Source organism: Neltuma alba, unplaced genomic scaffold (assembly GCF_004799145.2).
Source record: "Neltuma alba isolate B1F8T4 unplaced genomic scaffold, ASM479914v2 tig00012190_pilon, whole genome shotgun sequence".
Taxonomy (NCBI): Eukaryota; Viridiplantae; Streptophyta; class Magnoliopsida; order Fabales; family Fabaceae; genus Neltuma; species Neltuma alba.
Genome location: NW_021636730.1, coordinates 40,635 through 67,693, shown reverse-complemented (window position 1 = coordinate 67,693; position 27,059 = coordinate 40,635). Strand labels below are relative to the sequence as shown.

Here is a 27,059-nt window from a genome sequence, read left to right as displayed (position 1 = left end):
CAGTGAGCAGAGTCGATCCCTATGGTCCAATCGGACCCCGGCTCAATGTTTTGGGCCGAATATTTGGGTCTATGGATGTTGCCACGAGTTCTTCTTCCTGGATCCATAGGCGAAATAAAAAATAATCGACCCATTTTTGTGCCAAAGAAAACGGACCGATCAATTTGATGAAACTTTCGACCTATACAGTATGCGCTGAGATGGCCTGAATTTTAGAATAGGTAAAATCGACTTCGTGGAGATCATGCCATAAACAAGTGAGATGCCATAAACAAGTGAGAGTTGAATCTAGCCCCAAAAAAAAAAAAGTTCCTTATAATATAGTGAACTAAATTTTGAACCCATACAGGATCACCTCCACGCCTCTATCTAGCCAAAAAAATCATGCCAAAATAATTTATCACTCAAACTCACAATATTAATTGCACAATAAATTTATTTCAAGAAAGTAAAATATCAAATAATGCAACAATATTTTGAGGAATTAATTTCCTTAGAATATAACAAAAATGATTTCCATACCAAAAAAAAAAATCCCCTTAGCATCGAATTTTGTCATTGTAACAATATCTATTCATTGTCATTTTTATATACTTCAGAGTTTCAAAATAAAGATATCATTGTCAATATCTTCGCATATCAAACTATGACCTTGAGAACTCTTAAAACTTTGCAGAAAAATAAAATTAAACATCAGCGCCCGACACTTCTCCCAATGGAGGAACACTGGCAGGATAATAAGGAATCTATTTACAATTCGACGGCACGCTGAGTCATCTTACATAACTCATGACTTGACGATTCTTCGATTTTCAGTCATTGATATTTACATATGGCCTATCACTAAAAAATTATACAACATTATCACTGTAATACTTTCTACCAGAAGAAAGTGATGAATGGCACATGTCATGAGTTAGCTGCAAAATGGTTAAATATGGTCTCCAGAGTTGACTGGCTGATGCTGTACTCTGCAATGCCCAGTCTATTTCTGTAAAAAGATTTTGGTGAAAATGAGTCCCTTCTAATTTTAACGATCACGACCAAACGTGTGAAATGTATTGTGTGTAGTTTACCTGTTTCCTTCAAGAAGTCCAAAAACATCCGCCAGAGAGAAACCTTCACCATATGGTAACTGCAGTAAACCATGAATTAATATATGCCCCACAAATTAAAACCCCTGCACTACTGCATATAAATATATGCAAATAGCCTGTTTATGGAATAACTAAGTGAAGCTGAACTGGTGAATATCCTGGAAAATATATGTCGTACATTACCCGAGATACAAAAATAAGACAAACCAGAACAATAATTAAAATATGCCAGGTGTTTGATCACCAGAAAATCTAATCAATCAGTTAGAAAGTGAGACTCCACTACGGGTTTAAAACATAGTTTTGATCAAAGCAATGTGAGAGTAGTATTGTCTCAAAAGTTGTAAAACGCCATTTCCATCCGGAAATCAAACAAGCACTGAGGCTATCAACCATCATGGGAGAACTTTCCATAAAAAAAAAAAATAGTCTAATTAACTGAGCAAATACCTGGTATCTCATACTCAAACCATTGCACCCTTGACATCTTGCCCCAGCAAAAGAAGATAGAATAAATGAATCTATTGCCGAGAACTTTTCTCTGGACAGCCACCACTCACAAAATACCGGCAATGGAATGCCACCTAGATAGTCTCAAACAGTTACCGATAAAGTAGAGAGCACTTAACGATGAAAGAACAAATTTCGTGCACCACCTATTTGTAAAGTAAATGAAGTGACACCAACTTGTAAAGAATGTCATGAACACATAAACACATGATTCATGCACAAAGGTGAAGTTCGCCCGCATGTGCACATGAGAACTCAACTCAGTCACGGTGTCACAGGCATTTATATGGCCTAAGTTACACAAATAATTCTAGGATCTTCAAGGAATATGATTTCAGAGTTTCTATAGACTAGACGATTTCATGCAGAAGACAAATTCTTCAAATGACAGGAGAATAGAAATGATTTTTTCAATACGAAAGGGGTCCATCAAAAGGTGTGCCAGCATGACTGAAAAATACCACAATCTGAAACTTCTTTTTAAAATTTTTTTGAAACAAAAAGATCGAACATTTAATCAGTAAATCTTTAATTAGAGGTTAGAATGCACAACCCCGAAAAAGGAAAAGGAAAAGGAAAATAATTATAAAATGTCAAAGTGTTGCACTTTATTGTTTTGAATAACATATAGGCATGTTATTTCCATATGATATCTCCAAGTACAACGGAAATGAAATCGAGCAAGATGATTTTACACTAAATAAAAAGCAAGGTGAAGGTGAAGATGAATCATGGTATGCCTGATTATAGACCCGTGTACAAGAGATCATTCAGTTATTCACTCACCTTCCAGCCCAAACAAAAGGGCCATCAATCATTATCACACAAATAATCATCAGTGAGGAGAAAAAGCATGAACTGAAGGTTCGCACATACCATCTCGGAACAGTTGTTCAGATAACAGTTCGCTAGAAGCCCCATCAGATACAGGTGTGTAAGAGATAAGCATCTTTATTCTTTCTTCATTGCCAAGCCAGCGTCCAACGAAGACAATCATTTCCCGTGACAAGCTAATTTCTGCAAAAGAGGCATCTGATGAAATGGAGTCAGCACCTCCAATGCAAATTTCAAGGCCGTCAAGCAGGCTTCTAGGATGAGATGGAACATCAAAGAGTCTTTCTTGTATAGCTTTACAGAGTAATTCTAAATCCTCAGAGCTCACTTCAGTCGGTTTCACCTGAATTCATGAATCAATAGTTAGATATATGAAGATGCTTTTATCTGAAAAAGTAAAAAAGAAATCGTAGATTAGTCATCCAAGTAACCTCTAATTCCAGATGATTCCCAAATCTTGTTTTCAAGTGCTGTGGACTTCCGACGCACCTTAATCGACCACCAACCTTACAACAGAGACAATGTAATTAAAAAATGAGTATGGGCGTCGTCCTTTTTTTTTTTTTGGGGCAGGGAGAGGTAAGAAGACGCACAGGAAGAGGGAGAGATTGTCTTCCTCTGGAGTTTCTTATTCAGAATTATGACATTAAATAATTACAAGAGGAAAAGCCGGTCACACAAGTTTGACCAATCAATTCCTATGAGCAGTAGAAATAAAAATAAATCATAGCACATTCCAATTATGGGACAATTAAGGAAACAAATCATAAGCAGGTTTGACTAGGAAATACTGAAGGAAAAAAATAATACAAGTAAAAACCAAAAATGTTCATGTCAGTGCCTAACCAAGCAAATAAAAAGCAAACTTATACCATTATTCCTATTCGTGTACACAATGCTTGAGCTTCATTCATGCTGTGGGTCGTTAGAATTACTGCTGTCTTTCCTCGTCTTGTTGAAATCCTAGATATTACATCCCACATGAAACGTTTGGCGATGGGATCCATACCTAAAAGTATGAATAATTAGATTTTAAAGCAGACCTGACAGCAGATGCTTTTGCAATTCATCAAGAATAAGAAATTATGCAACAAGCTCTCATATTGTTTATCTGTAAGCAGCTTCATCACATGAAAGGCCTTGTTGCTTTGAGTTAAAAACTAGATGACATAAAAGCTTAACTATTAAGCAAGAGTCCATGGACGTGTTTTGATAACTCAAACTTGCCCCTCGCAAGGAAATCTCACTAGGTTGCATATGTGGCTGCCACCACGTCAAACAATAGCTTGATCTGATGGAAGGGTTTGAGAATATATTTGATAACAACATGAAAAGATAAGGCTTCTTTTTATGATGTTTGGAGATAAATAATGAAACAGAATAAAAAGAACTGAGTTATTATACCTGTGGATGGCTCATCAAGAATGACTATAGGAGGATTTCCAATCATCGCAATTGCGACAGACAATTTCCTTTTATTTCCTCCACTAAGAGAAAATGATGGCTTATTAGCATGCTTCAGCAAGTCAAACTCCTCTAGCTTTTCCAAAACAACCTGTCCAGATGGTCATATGGGCATTAAAGGCCAATATATCATAGCTAATAATAATCATGTCATTGAACTAAAAAGGTTGATATTCCCATCCCTTGATGGTAAAAGTAAAAAAGAATAGTCACATTTATTTTGAATGCATAAGAAAGCAGATAGCCATCCTTACTGAACTCTAGTGTTTGGGGGACATGTTATTCATGAGAACTAGTTAAGGTTGTATATGTTGTAAAGAGCCTGAGAAATGAGTCACGTTATTAACAACTCGTGAATAGTGTGGCTTGTTAGAGTTTTTATATCATACATTGATTGATTGATTATTGCGAAAATTCACTATATGAGACATTTGGGGCATGTTTTTGTTTCCTTTAAAACTATTCAGGCCTGAATTAGGAGAGAAGTGAGGGAATTTAGATAGCAAAAGTGACACGTATTAAACTAGGTAACATTGTGAACTATATTACCCTCAATCATGTGAGACGGCCATTATTTTTTTGTGTAACTTGACTGTCTGGCAGTCCACTAATCTGGATTGCATTGATAAAAGAAGTAAAATTTCACTCAGGTTTTCTCTTACTTGCTCTTGAGTGGGAATATAATGGCATATGGTCCAAGGAAACAAAGTCGGTTCCAAGAAAAGTATTAATCGGAAGGATTGCCCCCATGCCTCATGTTAACGCTTATGCCTTGTGCTGAACATCTTAATTTAACATTCTAATTATTAAATAGAGCAACTATGGATGTCCAAATGAGAACACTTGCATACTAGACTACAACACTAATCAATCAGAGTTCCAAGTATCGATTTCCATATCAAAAGAACATCTAGACTACGGAAGACTTTAACTTCATTAATTTTTTTTCCTTGTACTATGAAAAGTTCAATATTTTAGCTTCTAACACGACTGGCTCCTCCGTGCAATAAATAAATAAATAGTCACCATGAGAGATCCTAACCAGAAAAAATACAGAGTGATTTGGAAGTTCTTACACATACATTATCTATTATGCAACTTGGAACACCTTTTATTCTAGCATAAAGCTCAAGATGCTCCTGTACGGTCAAATATTCCAATAGAGCATCGAATTGTGGGCAATAACCAATCTGAAATGAGAATTCAAACAAACAAGTCGGTATCAGATGGATTCAGGCAAGTCTTCATTTTTGACTCTGCATGTATTATAGAAGAAAATATTACTAACATGCTGGCGAGCAGCCTTGGGATGAGAACATATATCCTTGCCAAAAATAAAAGCAGTCCCATCAGATGGAGATTCTTCTCCTGTATGGACAGAGCAATACAAAAATATACAAAATTGAATCTTCTTGAACAGAAGAAACAAAATGGTAAGTTTACAATAACCCAGTGTGAGCAAGTATAATTACAAAAGCTTTCCTACTAGTATGCTTGTCCAAGATTTTGAATAATCTCAATAATCCAATCTGTCAGCCTTGCTCAAATTGAAAATCCCATTGATGAAACAAAAAATACATTCACCAGGCATAAAGTACTCCCTCCAGTCCTAATTATAGAGCAAAGTTAACTAAGTTCACGGTTCTTATGGATTAATAGTTAATATCCCTTAAAATTAGAAAAATCTGTGATTTTCCAATTTTGTTCTTCACAAAAATTAATGGCCACAATAAAATGTCTCTAGCAATTTGAAGTTTGCCGATGGTTGGGTGCAATTAAGAAGGGGCAATATTGAAAAAAATTAACTACCACATCTTTGGCCCATATTTATGACCAAATAGGGTTTAAAACTTTAACCTATAATTAGGAACAGAGGGAGGAAATGCAGAATATGTCATAAATTGTCAGGTAAGTAAGGATATTCAGTAACAGTGAACGTTTGGGCCTCAAATATGCCACAACCCACTTGTAAATTGTTTGGATAAGTTTGGTTTTTTTAGTGTTTTGAGGTTAGCTTTCAAACTTTCTACAACAGTAGTCATTGGTGTTTGGGGTTAAGTTTTTTATTACCACAATATAGAGTACTTAAATAATGGTTTATAACTGGTTTTCAAAATTAGAGTGTTACAAACATCGCATGTGGCAGATGCAGTGTCAGTATTTTGGTCAGAAATATGACATACCACACAACATAGACAAAGTTGTAGTCTTCCCAGCTCCATTTGTCCCTAAAAAACCAAAGCATTCTCCTTCCTGAACTGCGAAAGTTAATGAATCTACTGCAACCTTTTGCTGGTGAAGCTTCCCTTCATAATATACCTAAAATGAGGAAAATAGCGCTGTAATTTAATGCCGAAATATTCCATCATCATCTATAAAACAGCATTGGTGATGAAACAAACAAAATCAAATCATGTTGGAAAATACCTTGCGAAGATTACGCAAATAGATGATGCCATTGTCAAGGGAACCTGAAAGTACTCTGTTTCTTTCTGTTTTCACATCTACATCTTCATCAAAGTCCATACCAACAGTTCCAGGGAAGGTTCTAATAGATTTTCCAGATAAGGAGGAGTATGACGTGGGATGATATTTTCCCACCACCTTTTGATCACGAATAGAGTCCATTTGAGAGAAGGAAAACCTTCAATTCCAAGTGTTAACACAAAGTAACAAATGCTCTGTCATGAAAGGGGGGGCAAGATTAGATTGACCAAAGCTCATGCGTATGTGTATATATGCATAGACACTGCATCCAAATCAAGAAGATAGAACCGAGGAATAGAATTTTTGGTTCAAATTGATCTAAATGTAACTCATGTGAGCAACATAGAAAAGAACCATACCATGAGCAACAAGAGAAGTTTTTTTTTTTTTTTCCCCCGGGGGGGGGGGGGATTAAGCATGAAACACGGGGGATTTACAGTACAAGTGAACAAAGGGATGGGTTTAGTGGAGACTAGAAAGATACATATGCTCAACATTTATACTGCAATCAGTAGTTTCATTCAAGCAACTAAGCCACTTAAGTTTGTCCTCCCATGTGACTTTTATCAGCTGCAACCAATAAACTGTCTACCAGTAATTTGGTCCTGCCATCTTTTCCTCGTGTTTCGAATATTTCTTTACACTATTATAGTTCTTCTAATATATGAAAAACCTTCTGACAAGCATACATGACCCCCCACATTTTAATTATTATAAGAGGACGTGGAGAAAATTTTCAGTCATATGCTCTACACATAATATTAGCAAACATTTATATATTCTTGGAGAATTCATCCTGGAAAAAACCATGACATTAATTACACAAACCTCTACTGCAAGATAACAGATAGAAGCACCGGTAACATTCCAATCAAACACCCCATCACTTGCTTTATCTTTCATCCCTTGCCGTAGAAGAGCTAGAGAAGCAAACCCATCAGCAAAACAAAATCCAGGAGATATTCTGAAGAAGTTCTGAAAGAGAACAAAACACGTTAAGCATTGCAGATAAGCTAATATTTGACATCATTAAGTGTAGGTCTTTACTAAAGTGAATGAGCATACAAGGATTTAAATAGTTAAAACAAATTTCATGTCATCACTGCCACCAAGATTATAGATTCATACCCTACATATCATGACCAGGAAGTGCCGGCTATATAGCTTTGTAGCCAATTACTTGAAAGTTGAAACACAACCTTATCCAACAACAGGGCATATAATTATAGTATTGGGCAATTAGAAGTTATTTATAGAAATTCAGGGCCGCACTAAGATATTCCTATATTATGTTATTCTCCGGGCAATGACTACCTCTACTAAGAGAATTAGTTTGCCTACAAGTAAAATACATACCAGCACTATCTTTGACATAATTTCCAAGTAAAAAAATTGCAAGGAAACAGAAGCATAAATAGACATCCATAACAATATAGTCCAACAACTTCATCAATCTTATTTTTGCTCCCAAAAAAAAAAAAAAAAACCTTACTAGTAAGAGACGAGAGAGGAATAATAAAATAATATCATAAAATTTTCATACGAGAGAAACTCAATAGAAATAATACTTTATTGTTAAAGCTCGCTCATCCCTGTGCACATCAGACAAGGAAAACCAATGATAGTAACCACTTAATGAGCACCATATTAAATCCCAACCTACAATTGATCATATGTGATAGAGCGAAACTTGCCTATTTGCACCATCAAGGTAAAATGGACATATTTACCACAGAATATAAAAACATAGTAATTCAAAATTTATCGCAAACAATCATTTTTCAGAACTTAGATTAGTCATTGACAGAATTTTTTTTCCCTTTGAAAAATAGAGCCTAGATAGACCCTTCCACGTCCCTCTCCTCTGCCAGTTGTTGGGATAAAAATAATTTCAGCAAGAGGATGCGATTCATATTGCCAGCTCCTGAACTGACGTATTAGTATTAAGCACCTGAAGAATAAGGGTTTCTAACCTTAAGAAAAGAATTGGCACTTGTTGTTGATGGTATCAGTCCCATAACAAACGAAATAACCATCAGTACCAGACCAGTGAAGAAGTGGACCAGGAGAACCACGTTCTGCAAGAAAACTGAATATCTTAAATTTTGTAATTTGTTCAACTAAATAAATGGGCGATTGAAATCCCCCCGCACCTGAGCCATGGTATGGTCAGAAAAGAAAAATGTAAGGCAGTATGTTGATGATGCAATTGCCAGTCCATACTCTAAAAACATGAGGACTGTTGGCAGCAAAGAAGGCCCTCCAACAAACTGATCCAGACCTATGGTAATATAAAATACACACGAATAAGCATTGGCAATCATAATATTGCAAAACAAAATGATAATGTCAAAAGGTCATATTTAGATTTTCTTGATGACTTGATTAGGATTTTAGTAGAGTTGGGGTGGTTACAAGGGCTGAACATGGGCTTGGCCCACTAGTTCTACTGCGCCAAATCAGGCAATGTCAATGCAAAAGTAAAATTAGCAGAGCTTGCCAAGGTGGCCAGTTTGGCCCAACTCAGCTTGATCTGTATATAATATTTAAAAATAGGCGCCAAACTAAAAGCTTTTATTTTAGGCAAAAATTTTAAGCACATTTCCCAAATTCTAAATGGCTGCAGGGTCATGCCTCAGCCATGTTCTTCCCCAGTATAATTGTCACGTTCATATTAAAGAAGATGTGATAGAAAACGTGTATTCTTGGAGTTCGCAGATTGATATGATTGGAATATCTTATCTATTCACTCTGACGAGAGATATGCATACAGGAGAGAGGAGCCTTTGCTTTAATAGCTCATAAATACAGAATAATATCCTATCCCTACAATAAAGGAGTAATATCTACATCTACAATAATAAACCAAATCTTCTATAACCCCAAGGGTTGGGGGAAAAAAACTCAAAATTGAGAAGTAAAAATTTTTTGGGGGAAAATAAGAGGCCCAAACTATTATGTCAAAAAATTACCGAAAATGAAAACAATTTATAGAAGAATGGGAAACATACCAAATAAGTAAAAGAGAACAACTGCAAAGGAGGTAGGAAACAAGAAGCTCACAAAGTCCCATATAAATGTAGAAGCCCAATATGAAAAAATAGAAACCTGAATTAAAATAAATCAACATCAGATAAGTATTGACTAAGACAGATAAGAGTATCTTAAAAAGCAGCTTCTTTTGAAATTTACCCCACTGATTAGTTGTTGGTGCTTAGCCTTAACTTCCCGCTCCTGCACCAGTAAAACATTACAATTCTTTATCCCAAAAAACAGAAAGCTTGAGAATAAAAATCCTCAGACACTCACGTGGCAGAAAACTTGCTTTGGCATGCCACTATGACAAGGACAACGACAGCAATGAGAGCAACAATACAATTCAAAGCATTGCAAGGATTAGGATAGCTGGCAGGCAGGTATACAAATTAAAAGCAGCATACAAGAGGGAAGAAAATCACACTTCAAAGCAATCACAAAATGGGTAATTTCAAGTTATGTACAGCTGAATTTTACATGCAAAAAAAAAAAAAATTAAATGAAAAAATTAGTACCGTTAAATGTAGGTTTAATATGAGAATTGGTGATATAAGTTCTTGGCAGGAACAAGAAAGCCAGAAATTCGGGATAATACGCAGTCTTTGCAGCGTTTTGCAGATATGTTTGAAGGGCAATGATCTTATTTTTAGTAATCTCTTTTCATCTCTTCTGTGATGTCAGGATGAGTCATATAAACTTTCTTTAGTAAAGTAAGTCAAAATATATTGCCCCAAGCTGAACTTCCAAAATGAAAATCTGAAAATTTCTTATTCTATTCTAAGACAGAAGCTTCAACATATCAAGTAGGATACTGAAAATCGGCCAATCAATCATTGGCATAAAAGGAAATAAACATATGACACCAAAAAAATTGACTTCAGCCCTCAATACCATAATTCTTCCCAAGAGTTACGTCCCATTAACAGCATATATCCCATATGATGCTTTACAAGAATCATGGGATTCCAACAAAAACACCTATTACTACTAGAAAATGCTTATACAGTAGTGAATAAAAGCAAGCATGTAATAACAAAAAAATCCCAATCAACTGTCTTGACTCTTGAAACAGTAGGAATTACACCAAAAGAAGCATAAAGCAAACAGCAAAGGGTAGCATTTTTTTCCAGCGGGATGGGAAAAAGGGGTAACACCCCATTTAGTTGAAAGGGATGATTGCCAATCACGCAGAAAGGGTACCATGGAATACACAATTCTATCAGATGATTCAATGACGCATTATACCCATAATATTTTAGGCCCAACTTATCCTAGTTGATACCACTTGAAGTTTCTAATTATTAGAAAAAACAATAGAAGTTATAAATAATTGTTCAAAGAAACATCCTTAACCCAAAAGCTACAAGCAAACTTAGTAAAAAATCCCAAGTTGGCTTCAAGCTGTGCATTAGAAGTTACCTACCTTTACAATGGAAACAGCAAATGAGGCAGGTATAAAAGAGAAGGCAATATTGACAATTATTGCAGCAGAAAAAGCGTCCAGATCCTACAAAATTTCATCTTAGCTAATCAAAACTTTGATAGGTCAAAGAGAGAATGCACTGCTAACTCTAAAATGTTGCTTAAACAAAGCTCACAAGCACACAAGTAAAAAAAATCTTTAACAAGCCCATGATGTACTTTCTATTTGAAGATTAAAAAAATATATTCATATTAAGGTTATACAATGCGTCTTGAGACTTTTAGTTTCTTTGGTCCTTTCATCTCTCCAGAGTCTAATGCACCAAGTCAAAGCAATTAGCATTACCCCTCAGACAGCATATATATTGTTTGCATCAAGAAAAGAATGACTAATACATTAAAAAATGTGAAGCTATGGTGGAAGTAGCAAGCAATTATAGATAAAGAAGTCCTCCTTTCTCTTCCCTTGTGGTTTTTCCCCAGCTTTCACTCAAGCACCATGACTTGCATCTTAATGTGTATTATCAGCATTTTTAAAAAAGTCTTAGCCTCATTGAGCAATAATATAATAAAGTAAAAACTGGATTCAACATGCTGCATTAGTAATAAAATATAACAGTATGCAATGCGGTGTAATTTCAACCTAACAGTACTAAATGTCACAGGTGCTCACATGGCGTTGTAAAAGCTGGCTTTGTGTCATTGGTAAAGGGTGGTTACGTGTCTGAATTGTCATATTCATGTCACGAGTAGCAAGCCTAAGAATTGCGGCATTCATCAAATTGATAAAGGTTGGACCAGAATGTTGACAAGAGCAGTTGTGTAGAACAGTGTAGCCTAAACTTCCATCATTGTACTGCTCATCCATTACAACTGCTCCATACCTGTTTAGCAAAATACATTGCAAACAAATGTACAACAGATTTGTTCATCACATTAGACTTAAATAATAAATGCCTTTTTTTATTCTTGAAAAGATGTGTAAAGTACAACAGACAAAAATATTGATCCTGCCTTAGTTTTCTAAAGTAAATTTTTAAAAATTCTTCCCACACAAATTTCAAAACTTAAGAAATTAAAAAATTGTCAAAAGCACATGACTGTCAATTCATATGCAAAAATTACCACAACAAAGAAAGCTGTCCTAAATATTAAAGAACTGAAACATGTGCCCGCCCAGTCAACTGTAGAGTCTAAACCTCGCTATATGGTTATTATTGTCAATGGTGTGATACTATCAATTTTGGGGGTTAGAAATTTCAATAAGAATTTGGAAAATGGATTGAAAGAACTCGATAGATCAAAGAAATGCCATAGAACTGGCATTTCTGGCCCGTGCTTTGTGAGTTCACTGAATTAATCTGTAGCTGAGATTGTCCTTTTCTATTGACTAAATGGATTACATTGAGCAAATATTCTCCGTCTGAATACAGCCCTTTTTTGGCACGACCAATCTCTTTTTCACACTTGTATGAAATAGGTTCCCAGGAGAACTGAACTGAACTTCTCATCTCCAAGGTTTTTCTAGTTGGTTCAGATTGCAACTTGATACCACAGGGCAGTTTCATTTTCTTTTTACTCCTCGATGAGTTTTAATCATAGAGGCTATAATATCCAATAAAAGTAAGAAAGAAAATGGAAATGAAGTGATGAATTTCAAGATAAAAAGATTGGGATTTCAATATACAGGTAATCCATTTCAAAATGTTCAGCCAAGGGGCATATAGCCTATAGTAGTTGAGTCCATGGGCACTATGAATTTTCCTTGCTGCAAATGGATATAATGTCATTTTGTGGCTACCCATCTCATCCACCTTTTGTCTCAAGAAAAACACTACTTTGATCTTGAATGCGACTAGATGCTAATTTTTAAGGTCACTCAAACTGAGAAAACATTAAAGGAGAAAAATACTCCTGAAATCATTTAAGGTCACTCAAACTAAGACGCGCAGGGATGCCAAGACAATGTGACCGATAAGACTTGCAAGGAAGAAATATCTGATTACAATCAAAACAACAAAAATTGGATTGACAAGAGCTGTCCTATGATACTATAAAATGGAACTTGTAACCTTCTTCAGTGCACTATAAGTAGCAACCTCTCTATATCCTTAACCCTATCCTAACTGCCTAACTGTTTCAAATAGATTATAAAAATTAAAACACATTAAAAAAAAGAAGAAGGAGGTTCTAGCTTGCATACCTAGACTGGTAGGATTCATTAAAGCTAGACATCAAATATTCACTCATCGAAAGTAAAGCAGGTCCAAGGTTTGGCCCTGCTACTTCCACTGCTTCACGTAATGCCTTTTCTGGATTAGGGAATTTGTATACAGTTGGTTTGACCCTTTGAATCCACCCTCCTTTGACATAATTGGCTACCTTCAAAATGATAGTAAATCAAGTTAGATTCCATCAGAGAGGACCAAAGTTAAATTAAAGCAGCAACAGAGCACAATGTCGTAAGACTGTTTATTCAGGGGGAAAGATGGTAATGAAATTAACAGTCATTAACAGACCTCTTCAGCAACTGGAAAAGAAAAATTAAAAGGAATTGGACCTCCCCCACCGCCTCCACTCAGCAAAGGATTAAAATAAGATGTTGTAAGGGTCAAGGACTGCTGCTCAGGATGTGGCTTAAGCTTGAGAAAAAGAAGGCCAATAAATAAGAAGACAGCAGGAATCAGAAGCTGGAAAACAATAGTTTTGTGATCCCTGCGAGCAGATATTGCTCTCTTAATGAACAAGGCCTTAGAATGCTGCCAAAACGTGGACCTGGAAATAACACAACAACTACAGCACAGCATACTCAAGAAGCTTATGAGACTTGACACTATAGCCAAGAATAAATAACAAGCTCTTGCCACTGTGCTAGATATGAATCCAATAATCTTCCTGTAAGTTCCTGTAGTTTTGGATGGATGATCATAAGAAGCATGAGAAGGCAAAGAATCTGATACAGAAGCGCACTTTTTCTCCTCAAAACATTCAACTTCATCATAGTCTGATCCTGCAACTCGCAGAAATACCTCCTCCAGGGTTGTGACAGATATTCCATAGCTTTCAATACCAAGACTTTCTTTTCCATCATGATCAGTGGATTCCAAGTTAGAAACTGATGTTCTCAAGCAACTTTCAATTTCCCTGAACATGCTCTCAAAGGCTGATGAGGACAGAAGAGGAAGCCTGAAGGAAATCTCAGTTCCTACCTGAAACACGTCCAGTATATTATGGTAAAAAGAACATCAATAATCATAATCTCTGATATGAAAAAAAAAAAAAAATTGTTTTGCATCAAATCAAGTTTTAAATAACATGGAATGCTAAGAACATTACACATTACTAAAGCAATTATTACTGTTTACCACACAAAGGCCTCAAGTCCACTGCTGCATATGATTTTCTTTTAAGAGTGACAGTATGATGAAATGTAGATAGTAGATACATCAAGCCTGCTTGATGCATGTCAAACATGAAGTTCACCAAAAGCTCATTAAGGTCAAGTCAGAAGCGCCAATTCACTAGATTATGTATTTTTCTTACAAGAATAACAACTATAATTTCTGGGATTCCTTTCCCATTTCTTTTGATGTTCCATGTTTTATGTATCAATTCTCTTCAATCGGTCTCTTTGAGCAACCCCAAATCGAAAAAAAACAATGATGGCAACCAGCATGAAGAGAATACAAAAACAAAAAGAGTTAGACAAGACAACTGTCCAGCAAACTAGTAAAGCAGCAATAAATGATCACCAGATTAATTAATTTTTCGTTTTCTAAACCAAAAAAGGGAATAACAGAGAAATTTATACAGACGAGAATGAACATTTATCAAAACTAAGCAGAGAATTGCCCCATTTTCATGAGCATAAAATGAAAGAGAAGATGGTAATGCAGTCAAGAAATCATGCATGCACACGCACCCACCCATTCAGTCACACACTCATTCAATTCATAACCATAAAAAGGGAGAAACAATACTAATGGAGCCCACAGCTCACACACACACACACCCCAAAACCATACGTACATGTATTGCAAGAGCAGGCTATATGGAAATCTTGAAATTAAACAAGAAGAGTACATCACACCAACATTTATTTGTCAGCTAGCATACACACACTGTGGACGAGCAGGCTATCCGAATGGATATATAATATATTAAGCAAGGAAAATACCTCACTCACACAACTAGCTGACGGAACATGGCGTTTGACAATATCAGAAGCTACTGAAGCAGTGGTTGCAGACTGAAAAGACAAGAAGAACGACAAAACCAAAATCCAAGAAAAACTATTAAAAGACTCTCCAATTATGAAGCGTCAGCAACTTAAAAAGTAATTGAAGACATATATTAGGGCTAGAAGCAAACCTTCACAAGAGTTAAAGTGTAACCAACACCGTAGTGGTGCTTCAAGAAAAGGGAACTGTCAAAAAAATGATCACACAATATGAGGGGAAAGAAAAAAGTATACCAATATTAGAATAAGAAAACTTGAATATACTCCCCACTACTTCTACCAATCAACTACTTTGAGTACACCAAAATAAGAAGATATGGTAACTTATTTCAAGGTTTTAAAGAATATTTAGAAGATACAAGTTCAACTAGAAAATAACACTAAAGCATAATTTACCTTGCATCCCTTACAAAAAAAATTATTGCTGACAAATTAAAATATTAAAAATATGGAGGGCAAGTAAATCTCCCAAAACCAACAGAAGATCAATAAATAAACAATCTCTAGCTAGGCAGAGCAATCAAGCTCCTCTATAAATTAATAAGGAAATGGAAGGAGATTGAGAAGTGTTGTGAGGGGGAAGACGAATTCCTTGGTCCATTGGTGTTTTATCCCACCCAGGCACATGGTTCATTTATGTGGAAGTCAGTTGGGGCAACTGAATTCCTAACAGCGACAGTTGAACTGGTTATTAACGACTTCAACACCCTCAGCTGTTTATGTTCTGCTAACATGAATCCGAAACAGAATCTAAAGGAAATAGAGAACCAAAAAGGTTAAAAATGCTACAGCACTTTCCAATTGCTGTATACCAGAAATGGAAAACAAGCATGAACCAATAAAAGCCTTAATCGCAACCATACACATCACATATGCAAGGTCAAAATGAACCTTGAAGATGAAAGCATTCTGCTCCAACCAAATACACCAAGAACTGACTAAATTACATGCTGAATAAAACTTGGGCTTTCTTATTCTTGCTGAAGCACTGAGCAAGTCACGAGACACACAAAAGCAACAATCAAGTATTCTAGTTTACAGTCCAAAATTGAACTACTGGCCATAGTAAATAGAGATTCAAATGCCAGGCGGTAATCACTATATCCATCAATTATAAACCTACTCCAGAAATTTAGAAAGGGGAAAAAGAAAGATCATTTTCTCCTCCCATTGAACTTCATTTTTCTTTACCAAAAAAACTTAGGACCAGTCCTAAATAGTAAATTCCATATATTATTCATTATTCATACTTGCTTCATGAAGCTCCAAAACAATAAGAAAGAAAATTTAAAACGAAGATAACCTTCCACAGCATTTCAAAGAACCATTGGCCATGATAGCTATCCGATCGCCTAGTTCATCTGCTTCATCCATAGAGTGCGTTGTCAGTAATATTATCCTCCCCTTTTTTATTTTTTTAATTAACTGCCAAGTCAAGCGCATTGAGTATGGATCCATTCCACTAGTTGGCTCATCAAGAACTATAACCTGCAAAAGAGGATCAAAACATTCTAGTTTTTCCAACACATGAACAGACAATGATGAGCCTTCAATATAAACACAACCTTGCTGTTCCCTATCAATGCAATTCCAAGAGACAGTTTCCTTCTCATGCCGCCAGAAAGAGCTCCCACTAGAGTGTTAATTTTATCTGCTAAACCTACCTGTCCAAGCAATAGAATCAAACTAACCAGGTTGGCTGTAAACCAAATAACAAAGAAGAAAATCATTGAAGAAATGGGGGGGGGGGGGATTTCTTAAGTGAAAAATTGAACTCCAATCATACATATTCATAAAAGGGTCTTATCATAGATTGACGAAGTACATCAAACTATCACAGACAAGATGAGGGATTATAACAGATTCATTAATTCTCTAATCCTTTCAACAATGCTAACTTCATACTAGAAATGTCTCAAGTGGAAACCACCACAACTATTTGACCAGTCTCGCACAATAATTTTTAGACACCAAACTTTCAAGATCACCCTTCCTTATTAGGCCTACAAAACACCTCCCAACCAAACAAGGTGATTACTCCTTAGCACACTCACACCCATTCAAACCTCAATGTCTGGGCAACATCTCCTTGCGCTCTAAAAAGAGAAAAATTAATACAAGGAAATACTAGAAATGACCTAACCAAGCTAAAATTGAAGCAGTTGTTTGGCTTCAAAAGTTTTTCCAAGTGAAATCCAGTTTGTATGATACTGTTTTTTGCACAACTTAGACCAAGTGGGTTTAGACGAAAGAAAAGATTTTCTGAAGTCTAAACAGATCAGAGTTTTCCTCATATAATAACTGAGAAATAATAAACTCACCTCATCTACCATATTAGCAACAACATCCTTCAAACAGTCTTCCTCCACACCCTTTAATACCGCAAATATTTCTAGATGTTCTCTCACCTGTGTAGTCCAGTTAATGAAAAATCAGAACATTGCAAAAGGTAAAACATGAGGTAAACCATAAAGATTTATTTTATAAAGCAAAATCATCAAAAACTAAAAAACTAGAAAGCTATGTTACAAGACATAAATCATAAATATTAACAATACTCTCATCCGAGTATTTAAACACAGCAGAGTGAAATAGTTGACAACTTTATCTAGTTTTGTAATCGAAAATGAAATAATTTTGAATCGGAGGAAAAGCAGAAAATGCCAGTGTGATCCTAAGGATAACAGAAAGCAAAAATTAGCTCAAAATATGTCCGATCCTTTTGCAAGCATATCAGAGAACCCACCCCTATACTAAAGAAGTCAATAATTGATTGGTACAAAGAAAGCCCCAACCACCAAAAAAATGGTTGTGCCCCTTACAAAATACAAGGACGAAATTCTCCATCCCAAAATAAAAATATTCTGCTATTTCCATACAAACCAGATAAAAGCAACCAAATCCCACTCCCATCGTGGCTTATTATCCTCCATGATCAAATTCTACAAAATTAGAACAAAGACGTTGTTCCAATATTTAAGGGCAAAACTTTTTTTCCATCAAAGTCACTAACTAACCAAACCTCCAATAGCATATGGTTTTAGATAGTTATCAGCATCAAAGCTTTCGATCCCAGTCAGCATTTCCTCTTATCCCACTCCTCTGCCTAAGGATTTTGAGGATTTGCCTTTCTTTAATGAAAGAAATTCCCAATGTGTGTGAACATTTGTAGAAATAGATGATAAGACCAGTGTTGTTAATGGAATGGCAGTCAGGAGCCGCCCGCTATAATCATGAAGGCTACTATATTAGAACAAGGTTCATCACACCGGCTGTCAGAAGAAGCTCAAAACTCTATCCACTGAGGTGGTAGCTAGTAAAAAGTCCCTATTCCAAAAAGCATATAGGCCACTCCGAAATAACATTAGAAATAGTAAAAACAACTCACAGTCAATTCTGGAAAAAGTATGTCATTTTGGGGGCAGACCCCCAAAACCTTCCGTATCTCATCCTACACATCAAACGATAAAGAAAATTATCAATACAATTTCTCCCATAGATGCAGATGACCTTCCCACTGGCAGCAGAAAAGATAACTTCATGTGAATACTCTTGAAGATCAAAGCTTCAAGTTATTACATTCACATTAAGGAAGCATGTAAATCACCTAATTAGTATATACATTGGTCAACATCATTTAACTATTATTTGATAATACAAGTTTACTACATTTTACACTATTGTAACATTGATGACACCTTTCTTTTATTTGAGGACATTTAGGACTATCAGAATTCAATAAACTGAAAATGCTATGAGGTGCTCGGAAATGGTTGAAAGTAGTTGAATAGGAGGATCACTATGACTATAGCTCTTGGTAAATTTACCACATATATATATTTTAGATGCCTCTCCTAGCGTTTTTCTCATGCAATTTGGAATACTTGAACGGTCGATTCTTTTTTTTCGTCTTAGTTTTAACCTTTCCGAAGGAATGTTTCATTATGATCGGAATTAAAGCAAAGCATCAAGCCACTTCAACTTACAATGTCAGTTGAAATATTCTTTCCAAACACCAACGCATCCCCTGAAGTAGGAGGAAGAAGACCAACAAGCATTGAGATTGTCGTGCTTTTTCCAGCTCCATTGTGCCCTTTAAATCAACACACCAAAATATATACATACAACAAGCAATGAAATTTCTTTTAACACAGGCACAAAGCTTATTAAAGTAGAGAAGGAAGGTACAAGGGTGAGGGATAAGATATCCCTGAGAAACAATAAAACAAAGAATGGTAACAAGAGAAAGGATGCGGCAAAGCTGACTGAATTCTGTCTACAGAATAGAACTAAGGAACATGTATAGGGTGAAAAATAAGAGAAAAATTCAGACTCTAATACCTAAAATTCTATAAATCTTAGTGAACAACTCACTACAACACAGGAAGTCATCACCCATAAACACCAGATTTCACGAGGAGATATTTGAAATAAATGTTTCAAACTCTTATAGAGAATTACAATTATCAAATATCAAGACATCAAAGTTCAATATAGTAATTTATCTTATTTATTAGCAAAAGAAATAGACCCAGGTAGAAATTGTCACCAAATGAATAGATTCAACTCACATACCTAGAAGAGCGAGAATTTGATTTTCATACAATGTAAGCCGTAATGAGTTAACAGCACAGCAAGCCCCCCTTTTAGAAGCATACACTTTATGCAAATCCCTAATTTTAATGCACCTATAATTTTCAAAACAGAGATAAAAAAAATCAGTAGACAAAGTATCAAATATCACCACAATCGATGCACTTCTGTGGTATAAGACAAACCGGCCATCAAGCTCTTGTTGTTTCATGTCCAAACTTATTGCTTCTATAGCAGGTTTGATAGCGTTTTCTACTAGAAAATTTTCCTTTGACTTGGAAATCTTATCAGCAATTTCTATGTCTGAATTGGAGAAACAATGTTTTACAGCTTGTTTCTTCCTCCAAAATCCCTTTTGGAAAATAAAGTTCCACGAATATTGTGATCCATACTCCCTTGGAAGAACCTTCATGATGAGAAAGAGAACATGGAAGTTATATAAATAAATACAAGGTATATCTTTCTAGACTTGTATGCTTCTTTTCCCTGTAAAAAGCAGCGTAGAATTGAAATGGACTTCTTGAAATTTGCTAGCCTACAAGAAGGGAGAGAAGAAATTAAATATAAATACAGTCCCATTCTTGAGTAATCAAGATGATGGGCCTTGTCAAGAAATGGGGCTGAGTGTACACAAGATAGGCTAAGAGAGTTGGTCTAGTCCAGAAGACCAAGACCAAGATCAAGCACATGAAAGCGAAGGGCAGAATGGGGACAATGAAGGTTAAGGCATGTTCTGATAGTGTCAGTGAGGTGGGAGTGTGTAAAAGGGGTGTAGGGGAATATTAGGAGGTAGGCTAGTAGTATTAGCCGAGTGGAGGACCTAGTCTCTCAAAAACCAAGCTATGAGGTTGTTTTTTTGCATGCTTTGGGTCTATGAACCTATTTTCTTCCATTGAGGCGTGTGTTCTGAGCTTAGGGAGTGATAAGCAATAGTGAGTGAGTGATTAGAGTATGTATTTCTCTACATTTCCCAATGTCATAGAAGTTACAGGGATATTTTCTCTACCATTTCCGCTGTTTGATTTGCAGGTTATATCACAGACTGAAAACAGAGGATAGATTCAACTAATCAAAGACATACCTTATCAAGATAAAGACCAATCGCACAATACAGCAGTGTATCAAGCAGCATCATCAAAAAACAAAACAAAAAATTCACTCCAGAAGAATCCTGTAAGATCAATATGTTATTTAAGTTTGGACCAGAAAACAATAGCTCCAAATAAGAAATGAAAGGCCCTGTTGCAGAGACTTACCCGCCATATGTTGCTCCAGCGAAGTCCAACATGAGCACGCTCATAATCAGCAAAGTTGATAGACCCCAGAGCAAAAGCCGTAGGTGAAAGCAAAGAAGCAATAATCTTTAAGACACTAAAGTTGGCAACCCCAAATTAATTATATCAGTAGCTGGGAATATAAGTTAGCACAATATACAGAACAGGTCGAACACTTACATAGAGACTCCCTCATCATACACTGTGTAATACGGGAAAAAGGCACCAAGGAAAGAAAGGGTTCCAACTGCTACAGCTGTTTTGGCCCGCTTGAAAAATGTAGATATAAAAAATGACAACATAATTGCACTAAGCCCAAAAACGAAGAAGTATGCAAACACCAATGTCTTATCACTATACTTGAATAAATTCCCCATTGTGCAAGCTGTGATGATTCCAGACGAGATTGCAAACTGCAAAGAATTGCAGAACCAGGAGATCCATTATAATACCTCATTAAGTCATTAACACAACCCAAATGAGTGGAGCAGATGGGGTATGCCTCTATTCATTTTCTAATTTTTTTCCGAATAGAGAGAAAATAAATTGCTAGAGATAATGAGAATTACGGGAAAAGAAGATAAGGCAGCCTCATAGGGAAGAGAAGAACACTTAATCTCAAAAAACGATCATGCTTCCCCATCTTGACCCCCCCCAAAAAAAAAAAAGCCATACTGGTATTTATATTTTGGATCTATCAACGTATTTATCCCATAAGAGAAAAGCATGAGTTGAACTATTTTTGGTGATATATTTTAAAAAATGCAAGAAAAACACACAGAATAACATAACAGCATACCCACAATACAGTATGCTATAAGTACCGTTAGGGTATTTTGCCCCATATTATTTTTAAAAGAAATTTTTATTTTTTATTTTTTTAAAAAAAAAGGAATAGCAAAAGTTTACCTGCAAAGCATATGTTATAAACCATGAGAGATAAAACACACCATCTTTCAGGCCCATCATGTAAAGCCCTTCCTTAATTTTCTGTTCCTGGAATTTTTTATCAATATATCAGGCGAAGAACTTAGAAGAGTAAGTAAAAGACTTCTAAAACATCAGTTGTGAGGAAAGAGATCTAATAAAAAAGGAAATTCAAAATAGAAAAGCACATTCATGTAACAAACAGTGAAGGGCATAGGTAAATCAGTCTCTCAAATTCAAAAGCTAATGTTAGCAAACCTTCTCAAACACAGAATAACTGATCAGTCGAGAAATTGGATACAGAAATCCCAATAAGTACCTACACGCCAAAATCCCAAAGAAAAGATATAGCTTGTTGGATATTTTTAAAAAATGTTCTTATGAAAATAATATATTAAATAGAATATAAAATTATTGGAGAGAAGCTTACAAAATCCCCATGAAATTCTTCACAATTGACTGGAACTGATCATCAGTGTACTCTCGAGTGGGAAAGGGAGCCATTCGTATGTGAGCGGGACTAAACTGAGTCCAAGGAATTTTCAAAGACAAATCGGTATCATTGGAGGGTGGTAGAGGATGCTCTACACTTTCCGTGATAGGGGTTATGTCAAATTGCTGAGCCATGAATATTATAAATGAATCAACAACTTGCTGGAGCTGCAGAAAATACTAAATCATTAATCCCTCCTGTAAAATATAAATATTACATTCAAAAAAGGAGATAATGAAGCCTCAAATTTTCAAAGGCATGGGTCCAACGAGACAAAGAGAAACAAAATTGTAATGTAAATCTACATAAACGATCTATAAAACAACGAAATAGCAACTATGACCCTTTTCCCAGACAAATGTATTTTTCATGAACATTAGACTTGCCATCTTATCGATCTTAAAGGAGGTTCTAGTTTCTCAACACAAGGTATATGTTGCAAAATATAAACATCTGTGAGGAAAAATGATTCTACAGAAGGCATAAATAGAAAAAGGCATGATTAGAGAAAGAAAAATAGTATGTATTGTGGAGGTCTTAGGCTTAGATAACTTTCTAAATCACTCAATTCCTTCATTAGATGTTTCCTTAATTATGTCCTTAAATATGAACATTGGACATAACTAGCTCTCTTAATCATACGAAATTCAGAAGCAGTAATTAGTTATGGTAGTATAATTAGCATACCTTGGTGTTCTTATATCTTCCACAAAAGGCGACAAATAAATACAAAGATTGAGCTGCTTTCAATCATTCTAGGTCCTCTTAGTTTATGTTTTATCCTGTATTTTTATTTTTATTTTTTTTGTCATCCTTCTAACTTGTGCTTTCCTGCACACACAAATTCTTATCTCTTTTCAATAATATTTCTCCCATGACAAAAGCAATAAAGGTTGGGAAGAAAGTGAAACATACAGCTCTTTCCAATAATATTTCTCCGATGACAAAAACAATATAAGGTTGGGAAGAAAGTGAAACATACAGTCAAAAACCCACTGAAGCTGTACTGCATTGTTGGTATTGCACTAACACCAAGTTCCAAGTCACGGACAAAAGGGCCATTTGTATCCATTATGGTTTTGACATCAGGAAAACCAGAGAAAGCCCAGGTATGATTGAGGCGTATGCTGTAATCAAATGACTTGGGACCTTGTTCATGAAATACCACTGCTCCTTTGATTTTTGGATATATGCAATTCCTAAATAGAAAGAATGTAAAGAGATAAAAATTATGAGTGAATCAACTCATTAAGACTTATCAACGAACCTCTAATTACTATTAACTTGGCAACATTTTACACATCTCATCTTACGCCCTTTTTTTTTTTTTTGGGTGTCTAAAATAAGAGAGAAGCAAAGATTACAGGGGGAGGCAGAACAGGAGAAATGATCATGAACAGAAGCACAAAAAAGAAGATAAAGGAGAAATATAAAAAGGCTAAAGATTCCGTAATATTCTCCTATTCCGCTGCATATCTTAAATAAAAGCTCCTTTGAAAGTAAAATTAGCTCATAAGGTGTGAGTATGTCATTCATCCACACGCACCCAAAAACAAAAATTCTGAGAGAACTGTAGTATGATCACCCGAACCTAAATGTTGGTAGAATGATGTAACCAAAAAATAAATGTACGCAGGAACAAGCCCACAAAACAACCAGCAAACCCTAATTTCAATTGGTTAACAACACTTCAAGCATTATTAATAGGCAATGGCTGTTGAGATTACTAAAGGCCATAATATAAGATCCTACAGTGAATCCATACACCACGATATAACCGAAGAAATCAATAATTTGCAAACTCACTTAAAACTTGAATAAACATAGAAATCTATATTATGGAGAAATATCACTGAGTTTTAAGCCCATATAAACAAGTTTATTAGCATAGCATCTGCTCTCTCAATCAATCACAAAACAACATATGACTTAAATTTCCATTGAACCGTGCAACTAACCCAATAAGTGACCTAAAAATCCATCATATAGCCTTCAACGCCACAAAAGAGTTTACCTTGCTTGATTGCAGCTACCATAAACATCTGAGCGTATGTAAGTCTCCAGCTCTGCCTCATCTTTGTATATTTTACTGACAAGCTGCAAATCATGACCGGAATTTTTTTTTCATTTTCTTTTTTTTTTGCTCAACAATCATGACCAAAATTTAATTAGCTTGATTTGTGAAAATTATTTATAAGGAACATGAATGGAGAACACACATATGTATGTTCACTACATTTACTTTGCAACAAGGTTTCTAGAGAGCTAGCTTTAAAATGTACACTTGCATGGAGCCATGAGAACTTCAAATAATCACATATTATGATAGTACATCGAACTCTATGCACAAGAAAAGTATTTTAATATACTGCTATCATCACTCTATATATTTATTTCAGATGTCTACTCAAACAAAATGCAATAAAAATCACTGCTGAAATTGTTTTTCTACAATGAATTTAGAAATATTTAAAAGGATGAAAAATGTAATGTGAAATGTAGAATAGACCATTTCAGTTCTCTATGCGCAGCATAGAACAATAGACAAAGCTACACTAGCTAGAGAAAGCCTAAGCAGCCATACTAATCAAACGCAATCACTCAACCAACCACAGTGAAGCCTGATACAAAAGTGAAAAGTCAAAAATAGGACAGCCAGCAAAGAAAAATATTGCACAAATCAATCAAGAAAATTAGGCGCATAAAACAACAAGCTAACACAAAACGAAAGGGTACCTTCAAGAGAGGAAATTTTATTGACATTATGTCTATCATTTGCTCAGTCTTTGTTGTATTAGGGGCAAAGGCAATATACTCTCCCTTGGCCAACAAAACTTCCAAAACTTGTTGGAAGCTAGGAGAAATACCCCTGCCCACTTCTACATACATCTCTTCTCGGATGTGCCTGTTCCATTTTCATAAAAACATTACTCTAAATAAAAACATTGAAAAATAAAATTCAAAAAGATATGCTATTTGCTTCGTTTTCCTTCCATATAGACCAAGTACTGAGATCCAATTTGATTTACTACATAACATATAATGGAATTCAAATTTAAACAAGATTTCATTCTTATATACTCTATTCTCTTCCTCGAATTCCTAAATGTGAGAGATGAAAAGAGGAAACACTCGGAAACAAATCATTGTTTCTCTTTTTGCCAGAAGATAATAGATTAAAGTTAGAGAAATAGAAGGGAACGCTCACGGTTGCGCCGGATGAATTTGTGTATCAACCCGAGTCCTTACAGCTATTAACAGCAACATCACTAAAGTTGGGAGCAAAACCTGTCAACCACTGAGTGATATGTCAGAACTCTGACATTGATGAATCCTTCTTCACCAAATTCAAATGAAAAATACTACTGTTGACGAAATTAGAAAGGAAAACAAGATCACGCGCCCACATTATCAGCGAAACAACACCAAATCTATCAGAGACAGTCCTGTCCCATTATTCACTCCAGGAAGATAAAGACGAAATTACCAGTAAATTACATATACGGTAAAAACTAATAAAGCAACAGCTTCAAGGGGTAGACTACCTTACTCTCAGGAAAAAAAAGCAAACTAGGATTGCTCAATACAAGCATCACATCACTCAACTACAAGGTTCACTCAAAACACGGAAGGAGTAAAATGTGAAAACAAACTTAGTATAGATGATCAGGTACAAATACAGGATCACAAAAAACAGGTTAGAGAAACATGCAAATAAAATCAAAGCAAGGACTGCTTCAAGACTTAGAATGGAAGGGAAAAGGCGGGAAAAGGAAAAGGATGACAAATGACGAACCTCGGCACTTGTTGCGAACGGATGACGAATTTTGAGAAGCCAGTTCTTCCATAGCATGACCTTCAATTGCCTCCTCGCAGTGCCCATCGTTGCAAACCCTACAATTCCTTCATCAGACGATGATAACTTCACAAGGGAAGGCAGAATTAAGAGACAGATGCTTGAGAGACTATGGAATACCGAAGGAGCAGGCGTTCGGAGGTCAATTAACTGTCCAAGTTGCTTCCCGCAAATTGATATTTATTGCTTTTGTTTTTTGGGCAAGACATTTCTTTCAATTTCAATTTCAATTTTTAACTCTTGATCATTAACTTTTTCATTTATTTTTAATTAATTATCCAACAGAACCTTCACAGTGTAATAAATAAAACTGAGAATTATCAAGGAATAAAAAACCGGATCAAACACTAAACCAATTGAGATAGTGGTTCAAGGTTCAATTAGTCGAATCGAGTCATCTCGGGATCTAACCAGTCATATTAAAATAATATAATTTAATTAAAAATAATAAAATATAACAATATTAATAATCACTAATAACAAAATATAAGAAAATATGACAATAATTTGATTGTAACAATAATAAAGTATAACAACATTGAGAATTTTTATTTTTATAATTCATCATTAATTAAAATTAATAATCATTAATACCAAAATTATCATTAAAATTCATTTAAATTTATAGGGGCTAACATATCAGGAGCTGCATGAGAAAAAATAAGACTAATAACAACTTGATCATTCAAATCAATTTATTATCGATTCACACCGGTTTGACCGGTTCAACTCCTTTCCAGTTTAGTATTCAAACCAAACCAGTCTATTGATCAGTTTACCAATTGAACCGGTCGGTCTGAACCAGTTTTTTGTTCACTGAGAATCA

General features: G+C 35.4%; 1 protein-coding gene across 1 annotated transcript; it reads right to left on the bottom strand.

The window, feature by feature from the left end:
- Positions 1 to 539: 539 nt before the first annotated feature.
- Positions 540 to 26,371, bottom strand: LOC114724493 (ABC transporter A family member 1-like). Its single transcript, XM_028910847.1, is given in 42 exon segments — positions 540 to 991; positions 1,077 to 1,135; positions 1,548 to 1,681; positions 2,484 to 2,784; positions 2,873 to 2,947; positions 3,314 to 3,450; positions 3,846 to 3,996; positions 4,988 to 5,095; positions 5,194 to 5,273; positions 6,089 to 6,224; positions 6,333 to 6,493; positions 6,496 to 6,586; positions 7,221 to 7,367; positions 8,366 to 8,470; positions 8,546 to 8,673; positions 9,404 to 9,500; positions 9,585 to 9,626; positions 10,852 to 10,935; positions 11,524 to 11,734; positions 13,054 to 13,232; positions 13,370 to 14,059; positions 15,028 to 15,099; positions 15,222 to 15,276; positions 16,394 to 16,578; positions 16,656 to 16,754; positions 17,412 to 17,498; positions 18,479 to 18,541; positions 19,077 to 19,183; positions 19,666 to 19,778; positions 19,869 to 20,089; positions 20,765 to 20,854; positions 20,940 to 21,054; positions 21,138 to 21,370; positions 21,867 to 21,953; positions 22,143 to 22,203; positions 22,315 to 22,544; positions 23,360 to 23,576; positions 24,392 to 24,474; positions 25,114 to 25,282; positions 25,586 to 25,665; positions 26,174 to 26,271; positions 26,354 to 26,371. Coding segments are annotated over 41 exon segments (5,652 nt in total). The 5' UTR covers positions 26,261 to 26,271; positions 26,354 to 26,371; the 3' UTR covers positions 540 to 909.
- Positions 26,372 to 27,059: the final 688 nt, after the last annotated feature.